At 53.4% G+C, this 25,523-nt stretch overlaps 1 protein-coding gene across 1 annotated transcript in view; it reads left to right on the top strand.

Annotated features, from left to right (window-relative positions):
* COL22A1 (collagen type XXII alpha 1 chain) overlaps window positions 1–25,523 on the top strand; it is a 233,250-nt gene that overhangs the window by 72,597 nt on the left and 135,130 nt on the right. Inside the window, exons 12-16 of the mRNA XM_024741290.1 lie at window positions 11,945–11,998; window positions 12,827–12,862; window positions 13,917–13,970; window positions 15,874–15,918; window positions 25,196–25,249. Coding sequence (XP_024597058.1) covers window positions 11,945–11,998; window positions 12,827–12,862; window positions 13,917–13,970; window positions 15,874–15,918; window positions 25,196–25,249 — 243 coding nt within the window. The remainder of the gene's footprint in view (window positions 1–11,944; window positions 11,999–12,826; window positions 12,863–13,916; window positions 13,971–15,873; window positions 15,919–25,195; window positions 25,250–25,523) is intronic.

Raw genomic sequence — 25,523 nt, 5'->3', positions numbered from 1 at the left:
GGACTAGACAGGCAGAGGAATGGAGGCCTATTCACATTCTCCCTGGATACGAATGTTGCACCTTCTTTAACCGTCATCAGTCGTGATGATGATGTACAAGGTCGACAGATCCTGGGAAAGAGGGGATTCCTTCTAAAGAGGAAAGCTTTCTTAAGGTGTCAGCCTAGAAGGAGAAATAAAAAGCAGTCACTAAAAATGCCATTTTCCACTCACACCAGCGATTAAAAATACATTTCCCATTTCCCAGGAGAGGCAGCCACAATACTTTGTAACATATATTTATGTTGGTTATTTTGCCGGAGTCTAGGCAATTGCAGACTCAGAATGCAGGGCATTGGACCTCGGAAGGATATCGTTACTCAGAGGGGGGCTCACATCAACCCCTTGCATGGGGCTGATGGTATAAAGCAGGTGCCGCTCTGTCAGGTTACTATGGAAACAGAGCTTTCATGTGCCCAGCTCGTCTCTCCGTGTAGCACCTTTTATTTAGTCCGTTCATGTCGAGAGATTTACTCTAAGGAGATAAATCAAGGCTGGGCACAAGTACATACCCACACGTTTCGTAATTACAGCGTGATTTGTAAGGCAGCCTGGAGACGACTGTAATGCTCTGCAGTGGGCAAAAGGTAACGTGAGTCGTTGTACAGCTAAGTAATACATGGTGTTTAGAGACGCAAAGTCACATTTAGAAGGACAGTTAACGACCCCGCAAATGAAGATAGCATTTTGTTCATTTTTAATTGAAACACGTTGCAGAATATCTATACAGTATGACCCCAGTTGTGTTTATGTGTGTGTGTGAGACTCAGAGAGGGAGGCTGATTCTGGGGGCAAAGCCCCATTGTTAACCACTGGTTGTCTGTGGGTGGCAAAGCTGTGAGAGTATTTATTTTTTCCCTTACTTTTCTTTGTGTCTTCATTTATTCCACAATGAACTTCTCTTTTTTAACCTGTGTTAAAAGCACAGGCAACACACGCACACGTAATAACTACTGCACGGGAATACAGAGCCACTTGAGAGACAGTGTGACACACAGTGTAACACGAGCTTTGCACCAGGCAGACCTGGGTCAGTCGAGGCTGTTCCCAAGCTCTGCCATCAGCGTCCGGGTCTCCCGCTGCCTACAGCAGGACTGGCGGCACCATCTTCCTGGATTCCTGTGTGGTCTCAAAGCACAGCACCTGGAACCTAGGCACTCAGGTTTGATGGTTGCCATCATGTTCGGTTCCTAAGAGCCCAGAACCCAGGCACAGGGTATTAACAGGACACCCACATGTTCCTTGGGTTCAGGACTGGGGCTGCCAGAGCCCTTGAAGTCAGGGCGCTCAGCCTGGGTTGTGCTTCCCAGGCAAGACCAACGTGCAGCTCCTGGGCCGGCTTGTCCTCTGAGTGACGTGCTGTCCTTCTCATGTGCTGGCGCCACCAGGAGAAACTGACAGGCCCCCTTTCTCCCATGAGCAGCAGCTGCATCTCTGCCCTGTCTGTTCTGGTTGAGCTCAGGACAGGCAGCCTTCTGCTTCTGGAGGCACCTCCCTGGTGCCCCAAAGCCCAGGCTGCAGCGCTACGCTCAGGACCTGAAGCTGCCGGGCCACAGTCCCAGCCGGGAGACCTCCCCACACATCCGGTGCCGGCAGAAGAGATGCGTAGCTGAATAGACTCCAGCACTCCTGGCTCTGTCTTCAGTTGACATTCTCTTGCAGTTGGGCATTTTTAGCAAAGTCTGAGTCTAGATTCTTCCACATCTGAGCTATGTGATTCAGGATGAGTCACCTCCGTCTCTGGGTCTCTGCTCCCTCATCTGTAGAAACGAAGGGGTGGGATGGGATGATGCATAAGGGACCTTGCAGGTGGCAGTTCTGAGACTGGGTCATCAGCCCACCCCCAGCCTGAGTCCCTGGGGCTGTCTTCTGTAACTTGGAGTCTCTGCTTCCCCTCCAAGGATGCAGCGAGGCCAGGGAGAGTCAAGGGGACAACAGGCTCCACAGAAAGGAGAAGACCACTGGTGACTCATGCACTTGGATAGAGCTTTTTTGCTTGAATATTCTCTCGAAAGCAATCGCAGAGTGCCAAGGGGATTGGATGGACTGGAGCCTGATGTGTCCACAGTCCATGACTGTGTCCAGTCATGTTATGCTGAATCTTGCTGTGGTTTTTTGGGTTTTTTTAAATTTTTGGTGATGTAATCAGCCACTGTGACAACGTGCATTGACCTGTCTGAGGGCCAGGCACCGTGTATGCTGTGTTCCATGCTTTAATGCCTCATTATTAAGACGTGCTTCGAGGAAGTCACAGCTCTGCCCTTTTCACAGATGAGAGAACATAGCTTAGAGGTCAAGTGACCTGCCCAAGGTCACAGTTAGTAAGATGGCTAGAAAACACAATCACTCGTGAAGGGAAGCTGGAAGGCTGATTCAATTACCCCATTTTCTGCAGCTGAGGAAACCGAGGCTCAGAGAAGGTGAGTGACTGGCCCAGTGTCACACAGCTGGAACACTGCCGGAGCTCTTGGCCTCCTGACTTTCCCAGCGCCCCCCACCAAATGCCCAGGACCACTGTGTGGTGCTTTGTTCCTGGGCTGCCTCCACCCCTCGTTTTGGAAGCCAGCCTTCTCTCTGGTTCCCGTTCCACCCCACGTTCACCACGGGTTCTTGGGACAAAGCTCCCTCAGTGTTTTAATACGTATGAAATCGGGCTCAGGGAAAGGGGGAAACAAGCTTTTAGGGGCTGCCTGAAAAGATCTGCACATAGCCCAGGTGTTGGGGACACGGAAGGAGAGAAAGATAGGCATGGACCCTCCTCCACAGCGTCTGGAAGACAGCTGGCACTAAATAAATGCTTGCCTAGTGAGTGAATGGATGGATGGAGTGTGGACCTCCGTCATCCAGGACCAAGAGCCAGTAGCATGGTCACAGACTCTGCAGTCAGAAAGGTTCAGCTTCACGTTCCGGCTCCCCTTCATGTGGAGCCTCAGGTTCCTTTTCTGTAAGAGTGAGAAGGGGAATGATAATAGTTCCTACCACGTGAGGTTGCTGGGAAGATTAACCCAGGGCCCCACGTCGCAAGCCCGCATAATGGGTGATGCCGCTGTTCTCGCCCCCCACCCCCGTCGTCATTGGCAACGCTGTCTTGTTGAGGAGGGTAAGAGAGGGCGGCTGCAGCATGGTGTGGACCAGTGCTGATGGGCTGGTGTGGACCAGTTTGGGGGGAGTCAGGGGGAGCAGGGAGGGGTGATGACTTCCGTGCCCTTCCCACCCTTGGTCCTTCCATGTTGACAAAATAAATTAATAAGCAGAGTGAAGATGTTGGTGTAAGGTTTCCTATGGCTGGACACTGAGTCTTTTCCATGGAGATGTGGTCCATGAGCCCCACGGTAGAAAAAAATTCAGAAACAACAAAAACAAGGCCAAAGTGCGTGGTGTCCAGTGAGCTTCCTTTTGCATCCCGAGGGTCCTTCCGCTCTGGGGGACCACAGCCTTCAGGGGAGGAACCCCACAGAGAGGCTGCATTGTCGTCCCTTCCTGGACCCACAGCGCCCTCTGGTGTCTGGAAGCCAGAGCGTCGCTCCAGTTTTCCTCTGCAGGGGTGCATGTGATGCTGGGGAGATAGATCTCTGCCCTTGGGGAGCGTTCCTCTTTCCCTTAGGAATCTAGCACCTGGGGGGACGAGGACAAAGAGAGCTTTCGTTTTATGCTCAGATGTGGGCTCAGGTGATGGAAAGAAAGCAGGTTCGGGAAGTTGGGCAGACCTGGTTTGGATCCCAGCTCTGCAGTGGCTGGGTGAGCATTGGGTGGTGTCTCTCTGAGCCTCAGTTTCCTCATCTGTAAAGTGGGGCCATTGATGCCCACCCCTTAGGGCTGTTGTGGGGCTTATAGGAGGTTGGCAGTGCCTGTGACAGCACCTGGCTTAGTCCCTGGCACGTGGTAGTTCATGTAAAAATCTGTCCCTTATCTTTATTCCTTTCTTTTGTCTGCTAGAAGCTGTTGCTAAAATCCATAAAAGAGTGACAGATGTGCTTCTTCAGTAAACAGCGTTCAAGTACCTAGTACGTGGGAGAGTGGTGGGTTCACAGAGCTGTAAAACATGGCCTGGGCCTCCCCCAGAGGCTCACTCACCAATTCAGCGGAGGAGACATGCACACACATTCTGGTCACGTGGTTGTCTAATCATGAGTGTTTCTTCTTCTTCCTGGTCCTTAATCGAGTCTGTTGTGCCACCTCCATCCTCCACCCTGTTACACACTCAGAGGGTGACGACGCTATCAGGAGACCCTGCCTGGGACACCGGTCACGTCAGCACTGCACCTTGAGGGTTTCCCAGGATACCCGGTATTGTACTGCTGGGGCTGCTTAGAGAATGAAACTAAAAAATATCTAGGAAATTCTTGTAAGCACAGTTCTAATGAAGGGAAAAACAGAAACAAAACGACCTCAAGCTGACTCTGTTCTTTATAAGTACTCTTAACAGTGACCAGCGCAGCAAAGAATGGAAACAACCTGATGGAAAATTGCATTTCTTCAAGTGAAAATTAGGAAGCCCTTATATATGTAGATGTGCACGCAACATGGCGTCAATGAAATGGTAGAATAGGAAGCCACATGCACTCCCACACAAAAGGCGTGTGCAGCAAGAAGAGCCAGTGCACTGGGGAGTGGGATTTGGGCTATTTCTTGCCTTGTTAATTGCTCTTTATGTTGCTATAACATTAGTACTTTTGCAAAACATAAACATTTAACTAACAACTAGAGCTTGAACTTAATATGATGAAAAAATAAAAAATAATAGTATATTTACAGCTGTTCATGCATGAAATCCAGAAGCAGTATCATTTTGGAGGGAAGAGCCCTCTCTCCCAGCGTGGGGCATTTGCCGAACCCTGCGTGCTGTGACGGCTGGTCCCAGATGACAGAACATGGCAGCGGCTGAGGGTCAGGCTTTGGGAACCTGGCACTGCCCCTGTCCTGCTGTGTGACCTTGGAAAGGTCATTGCAGTTCTTGGTGCCTGTTTTCTCATGTGTACACTGAAGATAATAGTAACAGTAATAGGCTCTTGTAAGACTGAAGTGAGGGTTAAGTGATTGCATCCACGGAAAGAACTTAGCAGAGCACCTGGCAGATCAGAAAGCATTAGCGGGAATCAGGTCTAAGCCACCTGGGCACTGGATTCTCTGAGCGTGATGGTCAGTTCGGACACATTATCTACGTTAGTCCAAACAGAACAACAGACTCAGTACTTTCACTTAGAAGCCCAGGGACGGTGTTCTTTCCCCCAGGGCCTGGGGCTGTGCGATGAGAGCCCGGATATCTGCGGCCATGCAGTGAGCCAGGTGGGGTAGGGCAAAGGTGACACACACACAGGTTGGGCCCAGCGTGGACCCTTGTAGATGACGTCGCAGAGCGGAGTCCAGGCTCACCTAAGCCAGCATTGCCCACTGCTCAGATACACGGGGCAATGCATTTCCTACCAGGGCTCTTTGTTTTCTTTATGAGCAGCTGCTGGTATTAATATTTTAATTAGAGTTGGGATAGGATGTAGAAGGCAGCTCTCAGGTAGAGACCAGCCTAGACCTGGTGCTGAGGAGACTCCACTGCCCCCCGTTTCCCTCGAGTGGAGAGTAACAGAGGACAGAGCAGGGAAAGGGCTTGCAGCCCCTCATCAAGTCTGGCTCACACCTTGTAGATGGTGGGGGCCCTTGGGAGCCACAGGGGATGGAATTGTGGCAAAGTGTCCCGTAAAGCCATGCTTGGGTCAGCAACTGTGTACTCAGCGCTTGGTAGCGGGGGGGAAAGAAACCAAAACAACCACCACCAAAAAGTCCTTTCTTCAGCATTTTCACAGAAATCCGTATGGCAGCCAATAAAATTTTGTATGGATTTTGTGCTCGGATTTCACAGTGCGGTGCCCCAGAAAAACTATGCGAGCAAATAGAAGGAACTCAGCTAAATTTTACTGGGCTGGTTGACTCAGTAGCAGACAGAATTTTAGGTCACGCAAACATCGCTTCCTTGTCTTTTATGGCTTTCTTCCATTTTTATCAGGACCATAAACCTGACGGGGAAAGAGGAATCTGAGCCAGACATATAGCAGAGGCTGTTCTGACTCCCTGGGATGCTGCCTCTAGAAACTTCAGCCAAATGTCCTGCAGCGGATGCTGGGGCCGAGTGCAGGTCATCACGGGGGAAGCCCTTATGGGTTGGTTCACCATGAAGTTAAACAAATAGGGTGCCGATTGGGAAACCGAGGAAAGAGGCCACGGCCATCTTGATGGAACTAAGGAGGGTTGTTAGAAGGCCAGGTTCAGGGCTGTCAGCTGAGGTGGGCTGGTCCCCAGGTCTGAGAAAAGTAGGTTCCCCACATGCTTATTCCAAACCAGGCCCCCGAGAAGCCCGGTGCCTCCTGTTCTCTGATGATTTGAAATTGGACAAAGCAGTCTCCCCTGCATTGCTGTGGACCTGAAGATCCAGCCTCTCAGGAAAGGCAGTGGCTTGAGGAGCGCTGGGGACTCGTGTGCCCAGTGGTGGGCAGGGCGCCTGGGGCTCCTCAGCTCCAGGTGGCTTCCTTTGGCGCCTTCTCTCGCTGTCCTATTTGAAACATGCAAATGCACGTGAATTTGCGTTCGATTTTAAACGCTGCTGTGGTCACACCGTTCCCTACAGACCCCTGCGCAGCCGCTCTGTGTTACGTGGAGGATCAAGCCCCCTGCCTGTTGGCCCCAAGTGACCCTCCCCCGTCTCCATCTCCTGCCAGTTCTGGGTCCACGTTTCCACCTCCCCGGCATTGCTTCCTCCTCCTTGCACATCCACCGCTCCCTTCTCCCGTGGAATCCTGGAGATGCTTCTGATGCAGTAACCTTCGGGGTGTCAAGCACGGAGCCAGGTGGTTCCACAGTCATTGTCTTACTCAGGCCTCCCAGTGAGGGCAGGTGGAGGGTATCCCCATCATCATTTCATGGAAAAGGGCGCTGAGACTCAGGAAGATGCTCCTACACATCGATGTTTTCACTGTAGAAGCTATAGGGAGAGGGCGAAGTAGTTTATAGTGAGCTCTGGTTTGTTCAAAAGTGTAACACCTACCCAATTTAGGTCTCGTCCTGTGCTGGAGGGCTGGAGAAGGACAGCAGAATGATGGACGTGAACTTTGGAGTAGGATTAATCCAGCCGTCTGCACTGAGAGTCAAGGCGGGTGGAGGGGTGGAGGGTGAAGAGTGTCTAGAAAAATATCTGCGTCACTGCAGAGCTCGTAGGGCAGAGAGGTGGGTGGCAGTGACGCTGCCGCTCACATGGTCCTGACCAGCCCGCGGCCTGAGGTCTGAGCTGGCTGAGAGCCCTTCCTGTGAAGCAGCGGCGCAGTGCATGTCCCACTTCATGGGACAGTCAGACCTGCTCTCACAGTGACATTTCTCTGATCTCAACGTGACAGACACACCTTGTGCCATCCACAGTGTGAAAGACTGAGTCCCTCCCACCCGAGTCAGTTCTTTCTCTGGTGTCTTTCAACGGCAGGCTGTACTTGAAATTGAGAGATGAGAGGATGTTGTGGAGGTGATGGACTGTCCAGGTGGGTGGGGAGTGAAGCGCGGGGTCTGCTACATCCGGATTTTCTTCCCAGTGCCTCCTTTCCAGAGCAGTGGCCAAGAAACGCTCTCAGAAAGCGCGAGGTGCTTCTGCATAGCACGGGGTTCTGGTGTAGGTGGGACGTGTGCCGTTGCAGGGGATGATGGACACGCTTACTTCACAGATTCTGTCCGAAGGGATGGGTGGGGCGTTAACACTGGCAGCCGTGGAGAATTCAGTGGCCAGCACTTGGTGATTTTGTCCGCAGCAGTCGAGTGACTTTGTCTCAAAGAAGATGCCTTGTGGTGGAAAGAATCATGACATCAGCCTTTTACTGACCACTTGATATCTGCCAGCTGTTCACTTTATGAGTGTCAGCCTCCTGCAGCTCCTTGAAGGAGTCTGGAGCATATGCCCAAGGGCACAGAGTGGTGGGTGAGGGGCTGAGGTTGTGTCTGTCCGACCCTACACCCCCATTCCTAACCACTGCACTGGCCAATGCCGGTTCCCTGCCCTCCCCCCAAAAGGATGCTTTTATCGGAGAATTCTTGACCCTCAAAACCCATGTACCTTGTAGGAATCGACTTGTTTTATGCGCTTACTACATCATAGAGCCTCTGAGCCGTAAAGTATAAATGATATGTGTGTGCTTGTATGTGTGAAACCTCTAAGATGAATTTATGCCATTTGCCGCCGGCTCTGGGTCTCATTCTTTTTTCACAGCTTGCTTAATCCGCGCCCCCGACTCTTATTCTTAGCCTGTTCCTTAATGTGCATTATTCATGGTTATCGACTTGGATAACTGTGGTCGAGTGCCTTCTATTTTTATCATAATTAAAGGGTTTAGGGGAAAATAGGTTCAGCTGCCTATGTGCCCTCAAATAGCCTTGTAGGTTGGGGCAAAATGCTGGGAGTTAGAATAAAGATGCCGCAGACCCTGTCCGTGGTGCTGAAGGACACGTTGGGGAAGTTTTGAGTTCACGGGTTCTCACGGCCACAGGCAGCGCTGGAATAGGAAAGTCTGCACTTTTTCCAGACCCGTCTGACACTCAGGCTCTTGGCAAGTTTCATGGCCCAGCCACAGGGCCAAGGGCTTCATACAGGAGGGGAGAGCATTTATGGGAGGGTAAATGCTGGACTGCTAGGCAGCTGGGCTGGGAGGGCAGGGGAGGCCAAGGACATGTACCCTAAACACCGATCGGCTGGACTCAGATCCCAGCTCGGCCACTTAGCAGCTGTGGACACTGGGCAAGTCAGTTACTCAACCCCTGCAACCCGTGCTTTACCTCACCTATAAATTGGCGACTATAATTCTACTGGCCTCAGAGGGTTACAACGAGGATGAAATGAACTAATGAAAATAAATGACTTAACATTTGTAAAAAGTGCTCATAAACGTTAAGTATAATTATCGTGATACCAGCATAGTTTTCTACCTTTTACACCAAGTGACATCTTCTGCGTCCTCTGCATCAATGAGGTCTTATCCCCAGGGCCGGCTGACAGCTGGGAAATGTCAGTGTTCCCTGCTTCCCCCAAGGAGGACTTCTGTAACTTCTGTACTGAATCTCTGTGTTTCCATGTCGTAAACTCTGAAACGTAGGTAGCAGTTGCATCTCCCTGTGGAATTGTGAGGACGGGTCGAGTGCGCTGATGAGGGTAAACAGCTCAGAACCTGGCAGGTCGTGAATATAAAGCGAAGACTGGCCGCCAGCAGCACGTCTGTAATATCTCCTTAATGTTTCCTTTAGTATACCATTAATTTTCCTGCTGGTTCTGCCATTAGCGCTAACGATAGCGATGCTAGTTGGTGTCTAGCTGTCACTCTGTATTGCAGAAATCACTTGCATCTGTACTGGTTGCCTCTTTCAACCTCGCTTGAGTTTCAAAATAGTCAGATAGAGGGACAGGCAAGCAGAGAATTCACCCCTGCTGTGTGGGTGTGGATATAGAGGCTGAGAAATCTCGGGCCGCAGCTGCCCTGCCCTTACAGGGACAGTTGGACCCCAGAAAGCACCCCATCGACTGCCATTTGTCCTGAGGAAGTGGCCACCGCAGAACACCCTGGGCCCTTGATGTTGAACAGTCCTTCCTCGTGTGAAAATACCCAGACTGTTCGCCTGCTTTGTGTCCAGCCAAGGAGAGTCAGACATTCCCTAAGACCAACGAGAAAGTCTCTCCGCTTCGGAAATCCCACCTAAGTACGAGGCTTGCCAATCAGAGACTGTCTCCGTCTTTCTTCTTCTTACTCAATAACTAACTCCCTTTTAACACTTTTGAACCCCTGCTGATGGCAGCCTGGTCCCCTGGACGCACGTGGGTGAAGGACTCAGTTTTGCCCCTGAGGAGGTGCAGGGGCCCCGCACGCGCCCCAGGGGCAGGTCTGGCGGGCAAGGACACGGTGCAGAACCGCCATCCACAGAGCAAGTTTAAGGCTTCAAGACAACCTGCCGTGAAGGAGCCTGTTTAACTTGATTTAACTGCAGTTCACCAGCTTATCTGACCCAAGAACTCGGCAATCTTCCCCCCACCCCGTCACACATTAACTACAAATCAAACAGGTATGGTGCAGACCAGCTTTGGAAATGTTACACGAACCCCTGCGGAGACACTTCATACTTAAGCAAGCTCCACAGTGTCTGTAGTTGTTTCCTTTTTTACAGAAAGTGAGACCGAGATTCTGAGATCAAGTAATTTGTCCAGACTGGCCCACCCTCCTCTAAGGGACGGTTGCAGGAGCACGAGGGTTGCATTCAGCCTGCCAAGTCCCTGAAGTCCCACCCCCCAGGCTGCCTTGTCTGCGACGTCCCCTTTGGAAGGTTCCACTCAAGTTAGTCTCCAGGACTAGACCCTCCTGGCCCCGAGCTTAAGAACCAGACACCACTTCCCAGCAGATCAGTGTTCCGTGGGAGCACAGGCGCCCTGTAGGCACCATTGAATTGCTAGGTGACAGCAGGAGAGGGCACCTCGTGTGGCCGCGATGACAGCGTGCCGGGGGTAGAGGTGTCCCCCCAGCAGGGGTGTGCTTTACTGCCCCAGCCCCCCCTCCTCCTCCCAGCGACCCTGCTGGTGTCACCCTCCACACTTGGACGAGGGGTGAGCGCCACACAACCTTTCAGAGTGGCTGCCTTTGGGATCATGCAGCTAGAAAGGTGCAGAGCTGGGCCAGAGATGTCTGTCTGTCTGTTTTTCTCTCCAATATCACAACAACTTAGAATGTTGAGACCATGGAAGGCACTTTGTAGAAGTTTTAAAAGTGTGTGTGTGTGTGTGTGTGTGTGCATACATACATGGTTGCATCTTAATTTATAGATAAAAACTAGAAATATATAATGTGTGTTGTGTCTTTCAGAAAATAAGACCTGTCTTGAGGGCTTATTAGGAGTACTAAATAACACAATATATGAAGACATCCTACAGGGTCCAGCCCTTAGTGTTTTCTAAATATACTTATAGATTCATCAGTTCAGTCATTCGTTGAATGTCCAGCATCGTTATTTCACAGATGGAAAAGCCCAGAAAGAGGCACTGACTTGCTCCGTGTCCCATGGAAAACTGATGGGGAGGGGGCAGCTGGGGTGAAGGTCTTGGCGGAAGCCTTTGATTTGAATCAGGTGGTGTGGGAGCTGGACAGGAGCGGAGGGCTCCTGGACTTCCCTGTTTTTGAGTTGCCCCCCGTCCATCTCCAGGAGGCATGGTTGGGGGGGTCGAGCAGGTCCCCACAGCTGCTCCATGAGCGTGCCCGTCACATGCTTCTGCACAGTTCATCAGAATGGAGTTTAGCCCAGCTTAAGAAACATTTTTAATACCTGGTCTAGCCCAGTGGTTCTCAACTGGTGTGAGTTTTACCTCCCAGGGGACGTTTGGCGATACCTGGAGGCATTTTGGGTTGTCACACCTGGGGAGTGCTACTGGACGTCCTGCAACACCCAGGGCAGCCTCCCCACCCCCGAACAAAGAACCATCAGCCCAGTGCTGATGGGGCCCAGGTCAAGAACCCTGTTCTGGCCTGGTGCTGTGCTGACGTGTGTGACCCCGGTCCTGGAGGGGGGTCAGCCACACGGCGAGTTAGGGGAGGGCGGGGCAGGGGCGTCTCACTCCCACTGTCAGGTGCATACGTACCCCCCGGAGGGGTCTTGTTAAAACATGGGCCCTGATACAATAGGCCTCCAGTGAAGCCTGAGAATCTGCATTTCTCACCCTCTCCCAGGAGGCGCCCAGGCTGCAGGTCTGTGAATTGCCCTCTGAGTCGTGGTGTCCTGGCCACAGGGCCTGTCTGGCACTCTCTCCGCTGCACCAGTGTCCTGAGAGCCTGTCTCCAGTGCTGTCCTCACCCTGTTCTCCTTCTCTCGTCCTAGGGTCCTAATTGCTGTTCTCCTTCTCTCGTCCTAGGGTTCCCTGGGCCTGCCGGGTCCCCCTGGGAGAGACGGCAGCAAAGGCATGCAGGTACGTCTGTTCCCACAGGGCAGCACCGGGCTTGGGACCTCCTGTCAGAGTCCCCTGTCCCCGAGTGGGGTGGCCTTTGCCAGGGCCAGACCTGAGCTGGGACTTGTTTGTACCAGGATCTTCCCAGGTCCCTGGAGGCCAGCCTGATAGTTATAACATCACCAGCAGCAGCCGTTGCCACCAGGCGTCTGCCACCTGTGTGTCCCTGGAAGCTGTTTTCTCACTTAGCTGACAGGCAGTCCTGCGTGGGAGGTCTTGTCCGATGCCTAGACCTGGAACCAAGTCGAGGTCCAAGCTGAGGGGCTCGGTTCCCAAGTCCCCAGTTCACAGCTCAAGGAGTCGGTGAGACCCCAGCAGCAGCCCGCATGGCCAGCCGGCCTCCCTCTGGGGGGCACCCCGACTCCACCTCTGCACCCGCAGCCTCTGAGTTGGAACATACTCTGGGACCCCAGGCAAAATGTGACCTCGACTCAGCCGGGTCAGTCTGATCCAGGACAAAGGGGCCCTCTTCTCCAGCAAGAACCCAGTGGGAACCGGCTCGGGTTCTTGGCGGCCCCTGATGGGCACGCGAGCCGCTATGCTTGCTCCACTGTTCTGTCTCAGCTGAGTTTTGTTGGACCAGCAGCAGGAGTGGGTGGGGATTGAGGTGATGAACACCCGCAGTGGAGATCAGCTCCTTTGCTTGTAGAAAGTGTCTGGGGGAGCTGGGTCTCAGCTCACCGGTGGCTACATCATTTCCGTGCCGAGTTCTAGTTCCAGGAAGAGATGCCCCGGGTGCCTGGGCCTGTGTCCGCCGGGTTGTGACCACACGCTATTCTGTGTGTGCAGGGGGAGCCGGGGCTGCCTGGGGAGGTGGGCGTGCGGGTGAGTGTTGCTTTGAGTTATTCCTCTCATGCTCCTGGTGCACAGATCTTGATGCAAAACGAACTTTTTGGGTAACATTTCCTTAGGTGTAGAGGTGATGCCCAAATGGGTTCCCTACCTGCGCTGCTTATGCACCACACCCGGGCTCGTGTGTGTATGTCCACACATGCGTGATGTTTCCTGAAGGCTTACGGAAAATGAATCGTACCGTACTCTGCCATCTATCTTTTGTAACGAGAGGCGCATCTTTCCACACCAGTACGGATCGACACCACCCATTCTCTTGATCAGTGCGTGTTATTCCATCATATGGATGTGTCCTAATTGACATAGCTTTTCCTCTATTTGTGGCCCTCAAGGTTATGTCTAATTTCTTCTGTTTTTCCCTAAAATCAGTAAATGCACACACATGTGTGCACGTGTACGCGTTTCTCTTACGTATACTGTATTTTTATTTCAGTAGGCTAGATGACAAAAATTGGGATACCTTTGGCTGAGGAAAAGAACATTTTAATTTTAATAGATTTTAACAGCTATTGCCCATTTAGTAGCCTAGAAATCATAGCAACCCACGGTCCGGGCAGCAGAGGGGCCTCCAGGCCCTGCAGACTCCCGTTGGGCTTTGTCAGGACGCGTCTGGGCTGTGCTGGCCCCACGGCGAAGTGTGAGCGATGCGCTGAGGGAATCAGTCATGTGACCGGGAGCTGTGCACATGTCCTGGCTAGATCCTGGGGTGGCCGTGGGCCGCGGGGCACGTGGAAACGAGACAGCCGCACTGGCCTTATGACGGCTCAGCACACCGTTTCCTGTTCCTCAAAGCCGAGCAGAGTTGCATGTGAATCCTGGCTCCACCAGGCAGGGCATGGCACGAGCTCTGCGTGGGGCAGGGAGCAGTGGAGGTGGAGGGGTCTCTCGGGGAGACCTCGTGCAGGCGGCACGTGGTGGGTGAGAAGCAGCCCTCTCAGCCCTGAACGTGGTTACCGACAGAGTGTGGCCTCTGCTCCTGCCTCTTCTTGCCATTCCCAAACCTTTTTTTGTGAACACGCTTCTGCAGGGACCCCAAGGACCTCCTGGACTTCCCGGACCTCCCGGCCCCGTCGGAGCTCCTGTAAGTAGAGGCAGCTGTGTGGAGGGGGCTCTGTCGCCCCTGCCAGGGACTGGGACCCAGGCTCTGACAGGTCCTCATCCCGCATCTGTACACGGAGGACATGGCAGCGAAGCATGGGTGACTCTTCTTAGACCAGAAATGCTTACATGTTATGGTACTTAAAGGATCTCTTAGCGATCACGTTTAAGTGCACGTTCCCAGGGCCCCATTCCCAGCTAAAGCAACAGGTTTGTGTGGAGCCCAGGAATCTGCATTTTTACCCAGCAGCCCAGGTATTTCTGACACTTGACCTAAAGAAGCCATTTTTACCAATCTGTCTAGTCAGCCGCTCCAGAAGGGAGTGGAGTCTTTATTATAAATTTTCAGCCCCTAGAACAGTGCCAGACACATGGGATGTTTGGTGACCAAGTGCCCCATGAATAAACCGATGAACAAGTAGATATGGTATATAGTGAGCAAAGTGTCTTCTTGGGCTTCTAACCTTGTTTTTGGTTCTTGTTAAGAAAGATTTGAGATGATCTCCAAATGAAAGAAGCAGTGTTAAAGGTCCTTTTCAAACAAGGCAACCTGCGTTGCCTCAGGGGCATTCAAAACCTCTGACCTCTGTGTATCTGGCCAGATTATTTGGATGGAATTAGAATGGCCTGTATATCCAGCTGCCCCCAAAGGCCTAAGTGGTCCGCAGACCCTCTGCCTTCTGGGAAGGCATCCTGTGTTCTGGCCCTGTGCCTCTTCTCCAGGCACCAAAGATGTATGTATTATTCCTGGGATCCACAAGCAGGCCTGGGCAGTCTGCCCCCTTTAACTTCTTTTTCTTAGAGCATCCAGGAAGGGAGAGGAGAGAGAGGGGACACAGGGCATTCACCTAGTAACACAGGACGTACTCAGGCCTCTCCTGCAGGGCCATGCGCCAAGCTGCATTCCTGCCCGGGAGAAGCCGTGCTTCCACCAGCGGGGGTGCTGGTGACCCAGCATCTCACTGCACACCCTACACATCTCAGAGGAGCACACACGTGCATTCTGATCTCTGCACTGTAGTGTGGGGCAGTGGCCTTCAGGTAGAACTTCTGCAAGATTCTCGTGCAAACCAAGGGATTGATGTAGCCATTCCTTGGCTCACTTATTCAACAAGTGTTTATGGACATCAGGCGGCAGCTGCCCTTCCAGACCGTGGGGTGCGGCACTGAAGGAAAGGAGGCGCTGCCCTCATGGGGCTGCCATTCCGCTTGGGGGAGGCCACAGATGTGTCCTGTGGGACTGAGTGCTCGAGGAAAGTGAAGCCTGGTGAGGAGGATGGACGGTAGGCGGGCGGGGCAGGGACTGTAATTTGAATCCTGTGGTCAGAGAAGCCAACACCTCGGCTGGCGTTTCCATGCATCTGCTCACAGAGGGGAGGGAGTCCTTAGTGCAGGTTCTAGGTGTTGCTCCTGAGGAAGGTAGGGTGGATGGAGGGTGGGGCAGCGGCCCTGTCCCTGGGGGAGGTGGAGGACTGTGGCTTAAAGGGGCCCAGAGTCTCCGGTTCAGTGTTGGGCTGCTCCGCCATTCCATGATCAGACGGAATCACAGGCTCTGGGTGGCAGCGGGGACTGACTCCAAGGCCACCTTCCTGCGACTGACCAGATGAGCTCAGGGACCAGGGTGGGTTCAAGTCTTAACAGGGAGGACCTTGATGACCCAGGCGGGGGGACCAGCCCCGGGAGCTCACGCCTCACGCAGCGGGGGACCCAGATCGCTGCCCCGGCCTGAGGGGGGGAGTGCAGGCCGCTGTGCAGAGTGAGTCTGCATGGGAGGCAGACCTTCACTGCCATCCCAGGCAGGCAGGCTGCCCACGGGCCTCACACTCAGCCCGGAGAAGCTGGACGGGGCTGTCCTGTTACTCAACTCATCTTCCCCTCTTCCCCAGGGTCTCCATGGAGAACGAGGTGAAAAGGGAGCCCAAGGAGAAAAGGTATTTCCAACCTGTTTCAGTCAATCAGTGCAGCTTTCCATAGACAGCGTGTGTGTGCACGTGTGTGTGCGTGCGTGCGTGCGCGCACTGGCGGGTGAAGCCCGGTGCAGAGGAGGCATTAGTTTCCCAGCCTTCTGAACGTAAGGTATGGGCCCAGAATGCTGTGGGCTCGGTACCTGCAGGGGCTGCAGTCCCCTTGCAGAGACAGGATTTCGGGTTTCCTGGCCAGAGAGGTTTTTGAAAGAGCCTTTGGATCCGGACTCAGTTCCGGTTGCTGCCATGGACTCACATCTCCCTCGGCAAGTTGCACAAGTTCTCCACACCTCGATTACCTGACTCTCCCACGGAGGGAGGGAGCATGGTGACAGCTGTGGCCTTGGGGACCCACGTTTAGCCTCATGCATCAAGTGGTGTGACCTGACCTCAGCTGAGACTTGTAAACGCACGTTGCCACCGAGGTGACGTGGTCAGGGCGGGCTGAGGCTGGCCATGCCTTCGTAGTGAGGCCGCCGGGTCACAAGTAATCCTCAGACCAGATCCTTCTATGGGTGCTAAGGCCGTAGAAGGCTCGGTGTTCTGCTGGGTGGGGGTGAGGACCGCATATCCCCCCTGACCTCGCCAGACAGCAGCTGGCGTCGAATTCGCAGGAATCCCAGGCCCATCTGTTCATGGGGCTCCTTCAGATCAAGAGCTAGAAACTGGCCATGTTCCAGATCCTTTTTCAGCAGCTACCCTGTTCCATCTTCCTAGAGTACATGTTACTAGTTTTATAGGGAATGTCTAAGTTATTAAGAAACTTAATTTTATTTCAGTATATTTGGAAAATAGGGAAAAAACAGCCTCTAATTCCACCATCCTGCTACAACTGCGGTGGCCAAGTCCCTGTAGGACTTGTTCTTGTGTGTCCCGTGTCTTCCTATATAGTCACACGTGACATGTTCTGCTTTGCATCCGTCTTGTCTCTTGTTCCTGCATGGAGCCTCTCCCCAACATATGCTGCTGTAGACTTTTACGATTTATCTTAAATGGCTGCACAGCGTCCCATTGTGTGACTAGACCGTGATTTATGTGCCCGTTCCCCTATTATTGATCACTTAGGGTTTTTTTCCAGTTTTTCATGATTAAAAACACTGCTTTGGTGACCATTTTTGCACCGATAGCTTTATTTTTCAAATTTAGGATGGTTTCCTCAGGCTGCTCCCCCAGAAGGGAGGCTCCAGTCAAAGGAAATGAATGTGTTGTGTGGCTCTGGAAACACGTGGCCCCGAGGCTTCCCAGAAGGCTCCTCAGAAGGAAGGAGGGGGCAGAGGCTAGCATAACGCCCCACCTCAGCTCCAAAGCATGGTTTCTGTTTGTGTGGATATTAAATTTTAATCACTGTAGCTTAAAAAGTGAAATACCTTACCCCATGGTCATTATGAGTTGCGTCTCTTGGTTCTTTTGAGAGATTTCATGTGGCTCCGTGCATTTGGTCACAGGTAGAGCGCCCCTCTGTGGCCCCCTGCTCCTTCCCTTTATAAGGTAGAGTCTTGAAAGTGACACTTGGGATAACTGAGGATCCAGGCACAGGGCTTGATGGGCAGCTCTGGCGCACGAGGGAACAAGGTTCTCATTTGAAAGGCCCCGTGGGAACAGGCAGGGTTTGGGGAACGGACCCGGCAGTAGGGCTGAGCTCCAGACCAGCAAAAGGGACCCTGAGACTCCATGGTCAAAGTGCGTGCGTGGCCGGCTCACCAGTGATTCTGGCCAAAGGCCCAGGTGCGCGGACACCCCCCTGGCTGTCGCCTGTAGGCACAATCAGAGACCCAGGCCTGTGCCCTGGCCTCCAGGCCTTCAGTGTCCCACCAGCCATTACTGAGTGCCCAGTGCCTCACGTCCTGTGCTGACGGTGGCAGCGCCAGTGAAGACAGGACAGGCCCTGCTTTCGAGGCCCCAGGAGTTCAGTGGGCCACACGGATTCACAGGGTCAACTCACTTTGTGGTCCTGTGAGGTGTGCAGTGCCCAGTGTACAGCCTGGAGCGTGGACAGCCCTCCGTAGGCCTTGGCCAGACCAGTCAGTGAATAACAGGTGAGTCCTGTGTCCTCAGACCAGACCCCCCCATAAGAAGGATAACTGGTGAATCGAAGGTGTGGGAACCGAAGCAAAGGACAGTAGCGTGGACACGGCTGGGTCGTGTAAGGACAGGAGGTGGATGCAGGCCCCCAGTAGCTCCGGGACCTTGCATCAGATCCACGTGCAGTACTGACACAGCACTGCAGGGCACAGACACCCAATGCTTGATCCCCTGGGAAGGGCTCCCCACACAGAGGGGTCAAGGCTGTGGCTTTGCCGCTTGCCTGAGGCCCGGGGCTGGGCCAAGCCTGCCGTCACAGCATCTGAGGACCCACGGGCAGGAGCTCGTGAGGGTCCCCCACCCGCAGAGGACTCTGCTTTGCTTCATGTGGGGACCACGTGCCGCCAAACACCCTGGGGTCCGGGAGACATGGGCTCAAGCCGCGCAGCACTGATGTGGAGTGTGCAAAAGGAAATTAGGAAGGGAAAGAAGCCTCCTTACTGGGCCTCAGTCCCCTGCATTGTAAAGTCGCGGGTGGGATCTGGATTGAGCCAGAAGCCTGTTCCCAGCCCTTGTTCGTCATCTGGTTCACACGCAGTGCCTGGGGTTTCCGGACGCACCTCCCACAAGTGTCTTCTGCCTCATGAAGGAATATGGAAGGAATCCTCCCAGTTGAAGCTATGTTTTAAGTGCTTTTTTTTTTTTTTTTTAATGTGCTGGAAAGGACCCAAAAAAGTAAAAGCATAACTTCAGCCCTTAAGAAGCATGCAGTCTGACTGGGAGCATGTGAAAAGTTAAGTTGATTCATCCATTCATTCCCCAGTCATGTACCCCGCCCCCAGCGCCCAGCTACAAATATTTTAAATATTTGTGTGACCTCCTCCAGCTCTCTGCTCAAGCGCCACTTCCTCAGAAGTCTTCCTCGGTCCCCAGGCCTGTCCCAGAGCTTGCACGTCCATGCACCTGGAGCCCCTGTGGTTTTCACCCTCATGGGTCACGTGTATCACATTTGTTTGCCTTTCACCCCCAAACACGCCTGTAGCCCCCTGGCAACTTGAGCACGCTGCTCACACCCTGTTCACCTCATACACCTCTGGGGCCTCACGCCCTGGGGTAGTACCTGACACGGAGCACCTGGCCAGGCCTCATCTACTGATGCGCTGGGCACCAGGTGAGGAGTGATGCAGGAGCCAAGGTCGGACTCGGATTACAGAGGACCTTCAGTAACAGGTGTGTGAACTTGGACTTCTTTAGAGATGCGTAGGGTGGATTTAGAAGATGCATCTTAGCACTTAGGCTTAGGTGAAGCCTCCAGAGTGGATGAGATGGTGAACAGGAAGCTGCATGGACCACGTCATGGAAGCCAGGAAATGTCACCGACAGAAAGCAGAGCAGGGACACTGCGCCGTCCGAAAGATGGTCTCCTGAGCTCCCTGGTCGCAGCAGTTTAAGCTGAGCTTCTGAGGAATTTGCATTGCCCGGGGTTTCAGTCGAGACTGAAGTACAGAGCTGAGGACTCTTCGTGGGCCTAGGGGGAGCCAGCTCTGCCCCATAGGAGCTGGGCCGGCCACTTGATGTACCGGAGCCTCAGGTTCTCATCTGCGGAATGGAAACATGCACAGCCTCCCTGAATCTTGTTGGAACCTTGGATGAGACCACAGAATCAGAGTGTCCAGCACATAACTGACACATCCACAAACATTCGTGTCTTTTCCCACCTGTGTTTCAGGGAAAACTCAGTCTGTACACTCAGTGCTTTGTTCTTCCCAAAGTTCTGTTTTGAGGTAACAGCCTTTTCCCATATAATGCTGGGCGGCTTGTCCATTAAGCTTTTGGAGTCTTAAGACTTTTTTTCCAGCCAAGAAACGCTGCATTCCTGTCAGTGTTCTAAATTATCAGATCTGGAAAGGACCGCAGATAACCCTGGAGATTTCCCGTTATTGTCCAGAAGGAGGAACTGAGCCCAGAGGCGATGTGTTTCCTGATGCAGCCCGTTGTAAGGCGAGCAGGTGCTGGAAACGTCTCACTCCCAATCTGGGCTTTCCCCGCAGGACACACGGGGCTGAACAGTCGACATTCCCCGGGGACTGTTTCTTCAGACCGGCCACAGCCCTGCCCCCTGCAGGCGCCACCTTGCAGGGAAGCTCGGGAAGTGGGGGCCCACTTGCAGGGGAGCCCCAGGAGAGGAAGTCCAGTCGGTGACCCATCAGCCTCAGTCTCCCCAGGCTGCACCAGGCAGCAGCATCGTGGCATAGAGGAAGCCCCGCACAGTGATTCTGGAGCCAGTCTGCCTGCGCCTTCAATCCTAGTTCTGGGATCTGCAAGCAGTGTGACCTTTGGAGAGTTTAGTTTAACTTTAACTCTGAGTCTCAGGTTTCCTCAGTGCTGAGAGTATCTATTATGTAAGGCTACCATGAGGATTAAATGAGTTAGTATCTGTAAAATGCTTAGAGCAGTGCCGGGCAACACATGCCATATTTATGGAGGGTGGGGAGTCAGAGAGAGAGAGATGGAGAAAGAGAGAGTATAGAAACAGCCCGACAGAGAAAGATGGGGGCGTGCATAACCTGAGCCCTGCGAGCTCAGCTTTGGGTCTGAACTCCGGCTCCCTTGCCGACTTTTCTCCGTGACCCTGGGGAGAGCTGGTTCCTTCTCTGCACCTCCGTTTCCCCATCTGTCAAACAAGAAGCCTGGGCTGCATGATCTCTTAGGCTCCTTTCCAGTCCTTATATCTGATGAGTACTTAAAACAGCTTATTTTCTCGTGAACCTCTCAGATTTCTTAAATCAGCAAGAAGGAAGTTTCCATCTCCCCTTGAGACAGGCGCATCCCACTGCTGGCTTGGCCAGACGTGGAGCTGGGCCAGAGAGAGCCAGTGGCCACGCATCGCTAGGCCACCTCCGTCAGGCACGTGGCAGGGCCTTCTCTGGGAGGTGGGGGCCGGGAGTTAGCCCTTGCTTCAGGCATCTTCCAGAAGGTGCCTTGCAGGCGCAGCGAGGTGTGGAGGCACGAGCACCTCCTAGTGACTGAGGGGCAGTGAGGCCCGAATGGGTTGTCCAGGGGCTTTTGGGCTTGGGGCAGTTGGCAAATGGTACAGTGTATCTAGTTAGTCACAAAGAGAGGAGTCATCTCCCTAGGGGCCAGAAGTTGGACACAGCGGCCCCGGCTCTTCTACCTGGAAACCGTGCTTCCTACACAACTTCGGGTGGGTGAGTGTGGCCGTCGAGCTCCTGAGGCCCCAGGGAGGACGTTCCAGGGGTCCTGCCCACCCTGGTTTGGCACTAGGGAAGCCCAGGCCTCGGGGGCTGGAGTGAAACGGTCAGAGCACCAGCTTTGGAATCAACAGGACCAGTCTTACCCTGGCCCTGCCTCTGTCAGCTCTGGGACCTCACACCAGCTTCTAGTCTCTCTGACCTGTGTCCTTATCTAACATTTAGAGGTAACACCACCTGTCTCAGGAAGTGACCCTGAGGATCCGACGAAATTAGTTGCAAAAGCAGCTACAGGACTCGACACCCGGTAGGCACCCCCTGAACGTTTAACGAAAGGGAGTGGGAGTTTTGAAGGGACTGTGGCCATGGTGCATCCCGCCCACACCAGCCCCCAACTCTGTCTTACGGTGAGTCGTCAGTAAGACCATGGCCTTCAATCCACGTAGCTCTGGAAGGGCTGGCAGTATTGCCCACCAGGTGTCACTGGGATGAGTATTTGTTGACTTTCTCCTGTGTGCTGGGTGCATGTGGTTAAATCTTTATGGAGCAAGTACCCAGTGGAGGAAGCACACCACACACCCGCTCCTGCGTTAAATGTGCGGAGGGACACGGAGATTTCAGGGTCCTCAGGACTAGGCAGCCTAGATGGCAGGGGCTGTGGGCGGGTTTTGTGCTTTAAGCGGGTTGCGTGTGACCTCTGCTGTCGGAGACCTAGAACAGCAAGTGGACCTGGCCTGGGGGAGCCCCCGCCCCCCGCCCCCTGCCTTCACTGCAAGCCCCCAGGATTCAGACAGTGAATACCAGATCTTCCCCTCTTGAGCTGTGTGAGCCAGGATGGCACACTTAATCTCTGAGACTCAGTTTCCTTTACTGAAAGCAGGGACAGTGTGTCATAGGGTTGATGTGAATTTTAAAGGAGATTGTGTTCAGCTCCTGGTACCCAGAAGATGCTGCAGACACGGATTGAGTCTGCTTTGATTTGCATATTCCAGGCTTCTGGTGGGCTGTGCTCGTGCTAGTTTGAACGCTGACCCCACTCTTCCCTGTGACTTCCGCCCCACCTCCTGTCCCAGCAGGGCTCGGAGGGTGTTGCAGTTAAAGACCCGCTCGGAATGCCGTCTTCTGTCTTCCTGCTCCGTCGCCATCCACATCGCTCTGCCTCTTTGTCCCTTGGCTCATCTCTGTCCCTCATCCGTCCTCTCCTGCTCATTCCCTCCCTCTCTCATCCCCTGCTCCTGGAGGCACACACCTATCAGCACCCCAGTTGCATCCCTCCTGCCCCACTCTCTGTGTGCTGATCAGGGAGAGAGACCGCCGATGCCACGTCCAGCCGAGCCCGAGCCCTGCACCCTGCAGCTGTCCTGAGTGGCAGCTGGGAGAAGTCTCGCCTCCGGGCTCCACTGACCTTGATGAGTAAGCGCAAGGCTGTTAAGAAATAGGGACTTGGGCTGCGAGGTAGGACTTGTGAAACAGTGCCTGGTCAACACTCCTTCCTTTGCTGAGCCCTGTGGAAGTGCCCCGGGGGACGTTCAGTAGGCTGGCCCGCCACGAGGAGAGCTCTGGAATGGAAGTCCAGAGGCCTTGACTTCAGTCCTGGCTCGATTGCTAAGTTTCTGTGTGACCTTGGACAAGCTCTACCTCCTAAGGTTGTCAGTTTCCTCCCCTGTAAAATGAGGGGGTTGGCGTTCTTGCCAGATCAGCTGCTCTGGGAATCAATGGAAGAGATGCTTGGGGTCCTCTAGGGGCCTCTGCTCAGACCCCATGGGGTGGTAGACATAGAAGATTGAGGGTCAGGGGAATCCAGGTTCTGGTGCCAATGCAGTCACACCTCACTGGGGTAAGTGGCTTACATCAGGGCCTCCGTTTCCTCATCAGAGTCATCCTCAAACCTGCCAACCCCATAGCGTTCGGAGGAAAAGAAGATGCAGTAGCACACGTGGAATCACTTGGCAGAGGGAGAAACTGCAGGCAGCTCTCCTCTCTGTTCACCCCGAACTTCGTGTGATGGAGAGACTTTAAAAGAGTTAATATATGAGTGCTTGAAAATAGAAACGCGTACATCATTGTTCCAGGATTTTAAAATCATTTCTGAAAGCTAGGAAATATATATGGTTAAGTTTACATAGATGCAGAGTGGAGGGAAACCACAATGCAGCCTGCAGAGCAGGAAGAGGTGCTGGAACAACCCTAAGTCTAAGTCAGTGGATTTGGGGAGTCAAGGGATCCACGGACAGTTGTCAGCGATTAACTGAGGCCCCGCACTTAGAGCGGCAGAGTTGGGCATCTCCTCCCCTGACCTCGGCTTGAACTGTCCAGTGGGAAGCATCAGTTTTTGCCCCCAGATTGAGAGAAAGAAGCCCACCCCCTTGCCCTGCAGTCACCAGAGGTGGGCTGGGTATACAGTCAGCATGCTCAGGCAGGCACCCAGGACCAGCAGAGCAAAGATGAGCAGAAAACCAGGAATCTTCACTTATTCAAAACAGCATCCTGAAAGACACGCCAACATTAAAACAACAAAGAAGGGGGGCTTCCCTGGTGGCGCAGTGGTTGAGAGTCCGCCTGCCAACGCAGGGGACATGGGTTCGTGCCCCGGTCCGGGAAGATCCCACATGCCGCGGAGCGGCTGGGCCCGTGAGCCACGGCCGCTGAGCCTGCGCGTCCGGAGCCTGTGCTCGGCAACGGGAGAGGCCACAACAGTGAGAGGCCCGCGTACCGCAAAAAAAAAAACAACAAAAAAGGAAAGAAAGAACTTAAGAAATAAAGTTATAGGGAAGTAGAAGGAGAGCTCAGAATCCTTCCCTTGTGCAGTGCTGCATCATTCAGTCGTGTCAACCGGGGCCACACTGCCTCTCCAGGCTGGGCTCCGGGGACACAATAATGAAAAGAGTAAACCCAGCCCGTGTCCTCCTGGGGGACGGGAGAGAAGGGTGGTCACGTGGAGAATAAATGTGAATTGGATTAAGAGCTGTGAGGGAGACACATATGAGACCATGCTGGGGAAGAACGGGACATGGAATCCGGACTAAAAGGCCAAAGGGGTGACGTTTACATGAGCCCTGAGGGCACGGAGGAGCAGCAGAGAGCGGAAGCATGGCCCTTGGAAACGAGAGAAGCTGCTGTGATGGAGGCACTGCAAGAAGGAACCTGGGCCGCTGGAGGCTGTGCCGTAGGCTGTGGATACCAGCATGAACCCACCTTTTGGAGGGTTCTCTCTCCATCAGCCGAGCTCTTAGGGCCCGGCTGGGAGGAGGACACTGGACCCGGCGAGTCAGCCACGAGGGGAACACACCAGCATCACAGGCATGGCTTGGAGGGGAACACTGGTATTTATCCAGTGGCCGTCATAAGCGGGCGCTTTAGATAAGTCACCTCATTCCTTAGTCATCTGTATCTTTCAAAGAAGGGATAATTTTCATCCCCAGGAAACACAGTCAACAGAAATGTCTCAGAGAGGTGAAGCAAGTTGCCCAAGATTCCAGAGCTAATAAGAGATTCACACCTGTGTGAACGTAAGCTGATGGGTGGAGGTTGTGTGGACAGTAGCCCACTGTGCTCCAGCAAATTAACTCTTAGGTCTGTACCATGCACTGCGAACAGTGGACGTTTATACACACTTCCTGGGTGGATGAATGATGTGTTAAATGTGTCCACAGTTTTATGAGCTGCGTTACAAGCCCCGTGCATTTATTATTTTTTTTGACCCCCATGTAGACCCATGAGATAAGGAGTCAGTGTGGTTCAGAGAGGCTGTGTGGTCTTCACTTGGTCACAGATTTAGATGAGAAGCAGAGATGGGAATGTGTTTTCCCTGACCTTTAACTTATGCTCCTTGACCCCCAATACACATAAGCTCTCGGCTGCCGTGTGTGTGTGTTTGGCTCTCCTGGTGCCTCGTGGAGAACAGAGCATGCGCGGGAGCTAAGGGCCTTTGCTTGCCTTTCCTCTTTTATGACATTGACCCCGGGGATGTCCTTCTGTTGTTCATTTCTTCTCTTTCCTTCTTTTGCCAGGGGGAGAGAGGCCTGGATGGATTCCCCGGGAAGCACGGGGACACTGGAGAGCAGGTAGGCAGGCATTGGCTCCGGGGGCCGGCCGGGACTGGGGCCTGTGCAGAGCTCGTAGAGCCTGGGGGCTGTGGCCTTTGTCCTACTCGGCTGGGGGTTCCAGGAGGGTTAGCGACCAGCCCCCAGCTTACGGCCACACGTGGACTCCTCCACGCCAGAGTGGAGGGATTCCAGAGAACACACCACGTTAAATCCATTCTCACCTCAGCAGTACGACACGTGATCATTAACGTAACGGCCATGGGCGACGCGCACGTGTTCAGAGTGCTGTATT

Source organism: Neophocaena asiaeorientalis, unplaced genomic scaffold (assembly GCF_003031525.2).
Source record: "Neophocaena asiaeorientalis asiaeorientalis breed wild unplaced genomic scaffold, Neophocaena_asiaeorientalis_V1.1 scaffold177, whole genome shotgun sequence".
Taxonomy (NCBI): domain Eukaryota; kingdom Metazoa; phylum Chordata; class Mammalia; order Artiodactyla; family Phocoenidae; genus Neophocaena; species Neophocaena asiaeorientalis.
Note: the sequence above shows the minus strand (reverse complement) of the source record. Positions and strands in the feature narration are given on the sequence as shown.